Here is a 12,602-nt window from a genome sequence, read left to right on the forward strand (position 1 = left end):
TCCACAAAATTAACCAAAAAACTTGAACTACAAATCTCTAATCGCACTGTGCGACGAAGAGCTAACGAAGCAAAATTGTTTTCTCGAATGCCTGCCAAGAAACCGCTAACTTCCTTTAAAAATAGAAGGCTAAGACTTGCGTTTGCCAAAGCACACCAAAATTGGACTGTAGACCAGTGGAAAAACATACTTTTTAGTGATGAATCAAAATATAACCTTTTTGGAAGCGACGGCAAGAAGCGAGTCTGGAGACCAAAGAACACCAGATTCAATACTAAATATACCAAGAAGAGTGTTAAGCATGGAACGTCTGCTATAGTTTGGGGTTGTTTCTCAGCACTAGGAACTGGTCCTATTCACAAAATTAATGGAATTATGGACCGCTTTGTTTACAAAGATATAATGGAAGATGTTATGTTACCACATGCTGAATGGGAGATGCCCCTAAAATGGATTTTTCAACAGGATAATGATCCCAAACATACGTCAAAAGTTGTAAAACAATGGTTCAAGGACAAGAACATCACCATAATGGAGTGGCCTGCACAAAGCCCTGACTTGAATCCCATAGAAAATTTGTGGGAAATAATTGACAATAAGATTGAGCGTGCAAATGTGAAGACCAGTGAGGAATTATTTGAACAAATCGAGAAGGCCTGGCGAGAGATTGATATGAGAATTGTTGACTCATTAATTGCTTCTATGCCCCGAAGAATGAAAGAAGTAATTAAAAGTAAAGGAGGTCCTACCAAATATTAAGTTAACTTTTGAAATTTTTTGAAAAATAATAAGTTAATTTTTGAATTTTTTTGAATTTTCAGTCGATTTTTTGAATGTCCACCTTGTTTTGTCCAAAGAAAAATGTAGTTTGTTAGGGAAAATGTGTTTTAAAACTTTTTTAGTGATTTTTAGTATGATTCAAAACTTTTAAGTTTTGTTAACAACATAATAAACTACATAAAAAATAATATGTTCAACTGTTTTACTAGTTTTTTTTAGTTTTTGATCAACTTTTGTTCTAAATTTGAGTTTGTCCACCATGTTTTGTCCGATACTGTATATTAGAAATCAGTGTTTCTTTTTTTTATTTTTTTCCAGCAACAATATGTTTAATGAAATCAGCAACAATATGTTTAATGAAATATGTAGTTTAAAGTATATTACTATCCTCGATGGGCTATTTTTGATAGTTGTTATGTTTCTTTCATTATTCCTAAACGTTATTATTTTATTCCTCATATACAAAAAAACAGCATTTCACACGCCGGCTGATGTTTTTCTCGGTTGTTTATCTTTAGCAAACATATTTATTTCTATTGGACCAATACCTCTATGTTTTGCAGTTTATGTTTACTGTGGACTTCCAGCTATTATTTGGAAAGTTTACAAAATTGTTGATATAGTAGCAAATGTAGCCTCAATAACATCACTGTGTATTATTTCTTGTGATAGATTTTATATAATTATGTTTCCATTCAGTTATGAGCGAAACATTAAAATTAAACATGCTTTTTTTATTTCTGCCGGTGTTTGGGTATATGGAATTACAATATCACTTATGTTTTTATGTATGTCTCGCGAGTTTTATGTGTGGCTTTTGCTTACCACTTCTTACTTTATACAAACATTAATCATGGTACTTTGTTATATATTTATTGCTATGGTGGCTAAGAAACACGCAAAACATATATTTTCGCAACAAGTTCACAATAAGTTGAGCATAGAACCTCATTTTGTAAGTAAGATAGAGAAAAAATCAGTCACAGAAAAAACAGCATCAACTTGTAATTTGAACAAATTTTATGTTCAAAAAATTTGTAATCAAAATAATGATCATATCATTAAGAAGTCATTTGTTGGTGTAGAACATTCTGCTCGTTTAGCTAGTCGTACTTTTAAAGTTAATGCTTCACGGAGTAAATCATTATCCTTACCTGCTAAAGACAGTTTTTTAAGCAATTTTAAAAGAAAAAAGAGTATTTGGAAAAACGATATAAAAAGAAAGGTTTCTGTTAAAAATGACCGATGTATTTTAACTGATAAAAATTTGTTAGATTTTCAATCTAATACATCAAGTTCTAAATACCCAGAGAAAAAAAAACTTTCTTTTGGTTTAGAAATTCCTAAATCTTTAGAAACAGTTAGCATAGAAAAACAAATTGACTACAGTACTTTGTCACAGTTTAAAACAGATAATAAAATCAATTTGGTTGAAGTTCTACCTTACCATTCTAATTTTCCTAGTACTACATCAAGTGTATCAAACAATACAAATTGTTCTTTGGGTTCTAGTGGTGCCAACCCACCCGATGAAATTCCAAATATATTTCATAAAACAAAAAAAGAAAAGCGAACTCGTAGGTCTTTTATAAAAAATATAAACATTCATATAACTTCTGAAAATGATTGCTCCAAATTAAATAATAGTGGGTTATTGGTGCCAGATACTAACAAAACGAATTTGAGCTTAAGTCTTCCCGAACTCACATCAAAAAATAAATGCAATTTAGAAAAACCAAATTATAGTTTAATTACGCTTCCTCGCAATTGTGAGTACTACCCACGTAATTACAGAACAAATTCAGCCCCAGCTTTAATTAAAGAAAAAAGAAACAGCAGTTTTGCTACTACATTAAAAGATCGGTATATGCTACTTCGATCATCAATTCCCTGGCGAAAAGAATCGATTAAAATTGTTATGCAAATTCGCAAGTTACGCGCTGAACTAAAAGCTTCAATAATTTTAGCAACCCTAATGGCAGTCTTTTTATGTCTATGGACCCCTTACATAGTAGTTATCATACAACAGTGGAGAGATGGTATATTCCTAAATAACAACAAAGTTAGCATAGAAAAAGTAAAATACTATAAGTTTTTATATTATTGTAGTGCTATAGCGAACCCCGCATTTCTAGTTATCCTGTATGCAAAATGGCGTCATGCTTTTATTGTTATAGTTAAAGGTTTGTGGAGAAAACTTAAAGCATGTCTACAACTTGATTAATGTTAAAAAATAATTTTATATATTTAACGTTTTTAAAGATATTTAAAATACTCATTAGTATTTAAATTAGTTACAGATTTGTACAAGTGATTTCGTAAAATTTTAAAATATGCATATGATATGCAATGTTTTGAGTAATATAATTCCATTATTAGTTAATACGAGTGAAGAAAAAAATTACTTGTATTAAATGCTAAAATGCAACTTGTATTTTTGTTTTTATTACTAAACATAAAAAAACATTGAATAAAGTACTAGACGCGTTATGAGTGTTTTTGATGAAAATATCGAGGTTTTAACAACAATGATTTGTTTATAGCAAGGAATTTTCATTGCAAATATGGCATGTTGAGTAGGGGGTTGATTTTTTTACAACTATACATGGGTATAGTGCCAAAATCTGACATTCTACATGAGATTACCAATTGCAAAAGTTTTACTGACTTAAAGTTTCAAAAATGTCCCCCGTAAGTAAAAAAATATAACGTAAAAATCGACAAATTAACAGAAAAATAGCAATTTATTTTTTACAAAACTTTCTGTTCATTAATATACAAAGATCAATTGTTTGTGCAATTTAAAAGTTGTTGTGCAGAATAAATCTGAAGTTCATCTTGTCAATATCTTTTGCATAAATTTCTTGCATAATTTTTATGGCTCTTTCCGCACAGATATTAGATCTCTGAATTCCTTGTATGCGACTGGGCTCCTGGGACCAAAATGTTTTCAAGGTTTTCATGGCTGTAGTTGAAGTTATTGCTTGTTCTAAATTGTTAAAATTATGTTCTGAGTATTGCATGTCAGAAAGCCATATATCAGACCAGGCTGATGTAATGAAGTCACAAACCATGCGAAGTTGATTATTATTCGACTCATTTAAAATAAATGCCAGAAGAGCATAGATTGCTTTTGAATTCCATCTAGCATTGTTCAATGATGGCAGACTTTTGAATTTTATAGCCGGATAGCTACCATTCACCTTCATGTATCGGTAACTTTGTACCAACTCAAACAAAAAGTCCATATCATCTCTCCATTTATTAGTCTTTACTTTAGAAATTTTTTCACCTTGCCTAAAGTTTGATTTTAAATTTTCATAGTTTTTTTGCATGTTTACAATAAATTTGTAATGTATTTCTGGTGATGAGCTTTTTCCTTCATCTAAAATTTCATTCATGGAATGCTTCAAAATTGTGTCTAACACATGATGCTGACAACCAATAAATTGAACTGGTTCAAGATTTTTTCTTTCAAATTCTCTTTGAAGTTGGCTTACAACTCCATTTTTATTTCCAGTATTAACACTTGTGGTATCAGATATTATAACTTTAATACTACTCCATAGTTGAAATTTATCTAGCACTTCAGCTATTCCACTGTAAATACTATTAGCTTTACCATCACCCAGTTTCAAAATGGCTAACTCGACCTCCTTTTCTGCATTTTTTAAAATCAAGACTTGATACTCGATCCCGGAAATTCTTTTACCATCAAAATGCAACACCCAATCATCATTTTTTAAATGATTAATCATATGCTTTTCCATTTTTTAAGCTTCTGACATTGTAGCTCTATAAACCCCAGATTTGGATGGTGCTTGCACATTAATACCACATTCAGATAAATTTTTGCAAACTTCTGCTGATCTCTTAATACTTAGTTTTGACTTCTTAACTAAGTTAACAGCAACAGTGGTGTTCTCATATTTTCTCTTTGTTTTTTGGCCTGGCGGATTATAATCAGAATCTTGCTCATCATCTTGTTCATTGTCTCCTTTATTGTCATCATTGACCTCTACTGTACCTGTTTCAGCTATGATAGTTCTCTTCTTGCCAGCTTTAGATGGATGTACTTTAACAATTTTTAATGTGCAATAACCAGCTTGACCATCAGTTTTCACCTGTAATATATAAAATTCTTTATCTTCATTGCTAAGCCAGTTACCATTCACTTTGGTTATATCAAATAAATAATCCCACTTTTCTTCAAAACATTGTTTAGATTTTTGAACAGAATGATATTTCTTAATAAGAATTTCTACTTTTTTTGTTATAGACCTTTCATTAATTTTTGGTAAACTCAGTTTAAGCCATAAATCATATAATTCTGCGCCAACCATTTTACATCTGGAATACACTGACTTCTCTAAATTTGATAAGTAATTATACCGACCAATAACAGAATAAGCTTTTGGCATTTTATTCATAATGCCAAGTGGCTGCAAAACTTTGTGTATGTGTTGATTTTGATTTCTCAAAGTGGACTAGATTTTTTGTCCAGGCTTTGATATTTTCAGGTTTTTCATCTCGGAGCTTATTCTGGACATTCTGAAATATAAAGTAAATTGAAATAATTTTAAGTTACATGCAAAATTAAAATGAAATCTAGTAAACACAAAAATCACCTTGATTGGAACACGTTTATCTTGACTGCTAATGACAATAATTCAATCTTGTGCTTGCAGAAATTGATAACATCGGATGCATTCAAACAATGTATACTCAAACTTATATACTTATATGTTTGTTTATTTGTATCACGCTACACCAATGATATTGTAATTATTATAATTACAATATCTTTGTGCTACACATTGAAAATTGTTAAAAAACATTTACAATTTTTTATTTTCATATTACAATTTCATATTTACGGGTTACATTTTTGCAATCAAATGTCTTAAGGTATACATTTTTATAAATAAATATAAAAATGTCAGCTTTTAAAAATATACCCATAAATTTTAAAAAAAAAAAGTTCAAAAATCAACCCCCTAATGTTGAGTTTCTTAAAGATCCACTTTTATTTTTTTGTTATAAAAATGATCTTAACAAAGCATCGAATTTAACGACCATAAATTTTGCGGATGATCATAGTTTGTTTTAGTAACATGAAAATAAAAATAATACTTTTTAATAATATGACTGATAGTTTTAAAAAAAAATAGATTAAATAATCTTTTTTTTTTAAGACGAATTGGATAATCTTTTACCCAACAAAAAAAAAAACAGAAAAAAAAGGAAACTTTAAAATATCCTTTCTGACCTATTTATTTCAAAGTTCCTGAGTGATAACATGAGAGACGAAAATTATCTTGGAGACAACAAATTGATAATATTTGCGTAAAAATAGGTAATCCTAAAATTATCGTTTTGAATCAACGATATTTTTTTATATTATGAATATATAAAAGAAAGTTTATCTTCGAGTGCATTTATGTAGTAAATATCATCGTTTTTGAAAAGATATTCAAAAGCCATTTAGTCAAACTAAAACGTTTTGTATTTCTTATCGTGGTCCCTTTTTTTCTACGGAATAAAATAGGGACTAAATTTTAATTTTTACTTTAATGAAATAAACTTATTCTGCGGGGGAGGGATGGAAAGGGTGGGAGGGGGACTTAGGTAGATAAAAGGGCTTAAGAATGGTTAATCCACAAACTCCAAAATAGCATTTGTGGTCAAAAATTTGTTTGATTCTGCAAACATGGTTCAAAAAAACTTATTAAAAAACATGACTTTTGACAAATAAAGTTGTTTTTCGAGAAATTGCAAGAGGTTGCACAAGATTTTTCAACATAATTCTAATCCGTGTTTTAGGGTGGACAAGATATTAAAACAAGAAATTTGCTGCAATTGTTCCTTCATCAGAAAAGTCTTAATTGAGAAAATAAATCGTGTTATTTCTTTAGGCTCAACAAAGACTAATCTTAACGTGGAGCTCATCTAAACTGATAATTTTTCTGACTTTTTTTTTTAAAATGTATCCGGATCCTTTTTAAACTTATTTCAATCGACCCTATCTGAATCTTGACTATTCTATTGACAATTTAATTATATAAAATTTAATAATGAAAATAAAAAAACTTCAAGAAAAAAAAGATTAGGAGAGAGGGGACACGTGCTCAGACCTTAGTGTCGTTAGCCCAGGAAACAATCTCATCGGAATTCGCAAATGCTAAAAGTAGCTGGTAGCTACTTCTAGCATCAGAGCTGTAGCTGTAGCTAGCTCAGAGCTGTAGCTGGTCTATATATATATATATATATATATGATATATATATATATATATATATATATATATATATATATATATATATATATATATATATATATATATATATATATATATATATACACACACACTGTATTTATGTATGACCATGTATCTTAGTAAGAGTCATCATAGAACTTATAAATGTATAATTTAAAAAAAGTTTTTTTACAGTCGTATGAGTTCGTTGAAAACTTGAAAATACTAAATTTTTAAGTAAAATTGCACATTCACTGTGCCCCGTTTTTAGCTTGAATCGTTTTTTTAAGGTCCCGTAAAATATATAGTCAGATGATAAAATATTCCTATTAAAACGTTTTTTGAACGTTTTTCGAACGTTTTTCGAACGTTTTATAATCGTCGTTCAAGCGACCATTAAGCGTTTACCAAACGCTTGAAAAACGTACTTGTGCCCACTGGGTATTGTTATTTTACAATTGTAGCTAACTATAATATAAGTTTGTATCTCTTAGATAACTGCATATCGTAGCTTTGTTGCTATTAACAAGTTGTTTTCGATAAAACTACTAAAATAATAATAAAAAAAGATATAACTACAAAGAAATAACAAGTATATATGTTAATATTATGTAAGGATAGTAATTATAATATTAACATATAAATATCAAAAAAATTAATTTAAAAATACAGTGAGAGTTTTTTTCTTGTTTACTGCTAGCTTTTTAGCTAGAGATCCACGTAGCCAAATTGCTGTCTTCTTTGTTACGATTTGTTGCTATCTAGCAATCATCATGGCCAATTCTCCTGTCAATATTGTTACGAGTTGTTGCTAACTAATCGCTAGCCGATTTTTCGCCGTGATATATACGCTATTGCAATTAGTCAATAGTTCGCAAATGATTTTTTGTAAGAGTTGGAAAAATAGACAATTTATTTTGTTTTCAGGTGTTGCAGAATTAGTTTATTAAAAGACGGGGAAGCGGTTGATGACGTCGGTTTATATAATACCACTTTGGATTTTAGCGATTACTTATGAGAAGAAAGTTTAAGCTATAGTTAAAAGCGTGCAATAAAATACACGAGGGTATGAACAAGTGTTTAAATATATCAATTAAAACGCACATTTGCGAAACTATTTTTGAAAACATATGAATATGCTAAGTGAGCAACTAGCGCGGGGACAATTAGATGTTCTTTCTATGTGGGGGTAAATATTCAGGTATACAATATATAGAGAGTAGAATTCAAATGGGTAACTTACACACACAGTTTAAGCTAAATAATTTAAACAAGCACTTTTATAAAACTCAACCGGAAACCTCTTTAATGTTGGGATCAAAAATTGTAAATCTTGTACTTGTGCAATTAACAATTAAAAATATAATTCTATTACTTATGTGTTAAGTTCACGAGTTTTAAATAAAATAAAGTTTTATTAATGCTGCTATTAATGAGGGTGTAAAAATCTCATAATCAAAATGAAAAAGGGGAAACCGGTTCAAAATAGGTGGTTATTTTATACCGCTGTCATATATTTAAAATTTTAATAATAGAATATTTTCTATTATTGCAGCAAAAAAATTGTGGCTTTTTTTTGAGTTTAATTTAAATTAACATAAAAGTTTTTCTCAAAACAACCATTTTGACTTACCACATATAGCGCAAAATGGTGAACTAATCTCAAAAGAAAAAAAAAATCCTCAGATCCTGTTGTTTCATTTTAAAAATTGTTTGAAATATAAAAATACTCTAAAGTCAAAACATGAAATTATTATGCATTAGGAAAAATTGTTTATTATACTAAATGCAGCAAAAGATTTTTTTATTGGTATTGTGTTTGTTTTTATTTTGAACGAAATGAAAACTAAAAAGATTTAATATTGAACATGTCTGTACTCTTGCTAACATGCTATTCATCATATTAACAACATACCTCATGCTGAACCGTGCTATTGACATCGTTGTAACAACGAAATATTTAATGTAGACGTTTTAGTTTACTTAAAAACATTTAGTTTTAAACAAGTTACAACAAGTTTAGAGTTTCGTTAACGAATTATATAAAAAAAATTTTAACAACGTAGGAAAGACATGGCATCTCGGTTATTTAATAATAAAATTTTTTCTAGTGTTCTAGCTAACTTTGTGAAAAGTTTTCTTTTCTTTTCAACTATATAACATGGTTTTTAGCAAAAATTATTAAATATATTGTTTCGTTGATTAAGATAAAAAACTACAAAAACCAACCAAGTTATGGACAAAGTAACCATTTTTGATACACTTTTATTGCGTGTATATATATATATATATATATATATATATATATATATATATATATATATATATATATATATATATATATATATATATATATATATATACTATATATATATATATATATATATATATATATATATATATATATATATATATATATATATATATATATATATATATATATATATATACATATATATATATATATATATATATATATATATATATATATATATATATATATATATATATATATATATATATATATATATATATATATACACCGTGGCGGCGTTAGGGTAGGGCCTGGTTGGGTTGAATATAAAGGGGCGAAACTAATTGGTTATTTTACCCTTTGCCTTTTTTTTGAATAGGGTTAAATTGAGCTAGGGGCGCCGTAGAAATCTCGCCCAGGGCGCTGGTAGTGCTAAAACCGGCACTGTATATATATATATATATATATATATATATATATATATATATATACATATATATATATTTATATATATATATATACAGTGGGTTGCCAAATTATTAGGGACACTTTACTTTATAAGTAATTTTAAAGTTTAAATGATTTTTGCGATCAAATATATTGTTTTTAAATAATTTTTCTTTGCGTATTTTAGTTACTTTTTTTTATTATGGGCAAGTCTCCGGACTTAACCCCAATAAAAAGTAGGGAAGTAAAAACCTTACTTCTTCATTCTGCACATTCTCAGAGAGAGATAGCAGCAACTGCACGTGTTTCAAAGTCAGTAATGAGCCAAATTAAAAGAGAAATTGATACAAATTTGCCTCTAGAACCAGACCGTGTCGGCAAAAGTGGCAGAAAAATGATCACTACTCCACGTTGTAACCGTAAAATTAGAGACAACTGTCTTAAAAAAACAGAAAAAAAAGTGTGGCTCAACTAGCCACAATGATAAGCAATGAATGAATTAACGTCTCCAAAAGGATGGTTTAGAGAAGGTTGGCTGAAGAGAATTTAATGGGTCGTCGTCCAACCAAAAACCCACGTTTAACTAAAGCCATGAAAAAAAGCGACTGGAATGGGCTAGAAAACACCAGCATATGACTATTGAAGACTGGAGTAAAGTAAATATAATTTATAATATTGTAAGAAACCAGAAAAGTTTAAGGTTAATAATTTTACAATATCTTTGAAATGTTTTACAGGTCTGCTTCTCGGACAAATCAACATTTCAAATTTTGATGGACAAAATCTTGTTTGTTCGACGACGCCCAAGAGAAAAATTCCACCAGGACTGCCTTTTGGAAAAGGTTAAACATCCTGTGAGTGTAATGGTGTAGTCTGTGATCTCAGCCAAGGGTATGGGCTGCCTTTACGGGAGGGACCATGAGACAGGACCAGTACAAGCGAGTACTGAAAAACAGGCTCCTGATCCAGGTCCAAGAATGGTTCCCTGGTGATGAAGAGTATATGTTCATGCATGACTCAGCACCGTGCTATAAAGTTAGAAGTGTTACAGCATTCTTAACTGAAAAAAAGTGCGTGTTTTGTCATTGCCAGGGAATTCACGTAATATGAACCCCATAGAAAATCTATCGGAGTTCACAAAACGGGAAATTGCCAAAGAAATCATCACTACCAAGCAGATGAAATAAAAAAATAAAAAAATAACTCAAGATGCGTATTTATTCATCAAAGTAGTTTATACTTTAAAATTACTTAAAAAGTAAAGTGTCCTGAATAATTTGGCAATCCACTGTATATATATATATATATATATATATATATATATATATATATATATATATATATATATATATATATATATATATATAACACGATATAATGTATCCTAATTTATTATTATGTTTTTAAAAAATTTTATTTTTTAATAAAAACTTTGGGGTTGTCTTTTAATTACGTCAACAAAATAGGGAAGGAGGGATCTAAAAATTTTTGACAATTTTTGTCATAATTAAATACTTGAACAGCAAAGAGTACTCAATTGCATGTTAAGAGAGAAATTCTTCACGAACCGTGTTGTGTTGCAGTGGAATACCCTGCCGCAAATAGTAATTGACGCGACTTTTGTCAACATTTTTAAAAACGTAATAATAAATTAGGATACATTATATCGTGTTATATATATATATATATATATATATATATATATATATATATATATATATATATATATATATATATATATATATATATATATATATATATATATATATATATATATATATATATATAACACGATATAATGTTGACGCGACTTTCTTCAACATTTTCAAAAATCGACTAATGAACATTTAAAATAGTTAAAAGAGAATTTTTAAACAATAACTGGAAATAAACTCTCTCCTCCTATGTTTCCAGTATTCTATTATGTTCTTAAAGTATGGTACTTGTGTCGCAGATGTAGTATAGCGGTGTCTGATGCAGCACATCTTTATTGATTTTTAAACATAGCGAATATTTATGATTTTTCAAAAGTCTATAAATTTATGTTACGCTTTAAGAATACCTGACACATACAGAACTAAATGAGCACACGCAAGATGTTTACTCGTAACACTATTATTTTTTCAAAGTTTGTGTTTGTTGGCCTGATGTAAAACAAATAAAGATTATGCAAGTACATAATCTACATTATATTATTTAAATGTTTGTACCAGAATCGGCAACCTTGCGAGCAAGCAGGTTGCCGACCCAGGTATAAACATTTGATGCTAAAACTTCAATGTTTCAATGCGACTCTCCAACTCCATGCTTAAATACTATTATAATATTGAAAATGTTAGTAGTTCTTTAAAAACTGGAAACTTTTTACAAATTATAAATTTTGGGCCTTAAAAGATTGCTAACCCCTTGTTTATATAAATATCAAATGAACTATTTTGCTATGCCAGACTCTATTAGAATTAGTTTGCTTTCAATGTGGAATTGGATTAGTTCTAAAGTTAAAGTAAGGAGGGTTGACACATTTACGTTTTGTGACTCTGCACTGTACATAAACTAACATAAAAATATTATGATAGATATTTAACATTATCTAGGAGTATGTCTGTTGACGGGCACGTTGGTTACTACCGTTATCCCAAATTACCTAAATGCTAATGTTATCCATGCAAAAACAATATATATATATATATATATATATATATATATATATATATATATATATATATATATATATATATATATATATATATATATGTATTAAAAATTTCAATAGTTACGATTTCTTTATCATAGTAAGAATTTCAGAAAACATCGAGGAGTAGTCTCCTCCATCAAAGTTATAATGTTTCTCTTTGTTCTTTTAAATT

The 12,602-nt window shown here is 28.8% G+C and overlaps 1 protein-coding gene across 1 annotated transcript; it reads left to right on the forward strand.

Moving 5' to 3' along the window:
- Positions 1 to 1,102: 1,102 nt before the first annotated feature.
- On the forward strand, positions 1,103 to 3,004 carry LOC136076159 (uncharacterized). Its single transcript, XM_065789633.1, has one exon. The coding sequence runs from the start codon at positions 1,106 to 1,108 to the stop codon at positions 3,002 to 3,004; it is 1,899 nt and encodes a 632-aa protein (XP_065645705.1). The 5' UTR covers positions 1,103 to 1,105.
- Positions 3,005 to 12,602: the final 9,598 nt, after the last annotated feature.

This window comes from Hydra vulgaris, chromosome 02 (assembly GCF_038396675.1).
Source record: "Hydra vulgaris chromosome 02, alternate assembly HydraT2T_AEP".
In the NCBI taxonomy this organism is placed as follows: domain Eukaryota; kingdom Metazoa; phylum Cnidaria; class Hydrozoa; order Anthoathecata; family Hydridae; genus Hydra; species Hydra vulgaris.

What these genes read in the sequence shown, in the direction of transcription:
- LOC136076159 (XM_065789633.1), top strand. Translation starts at nt 1,106, where the DNA reads ATGTTTAATGAAATCAGCAACAATATGTTTAATGAAATATGTAGTTTA.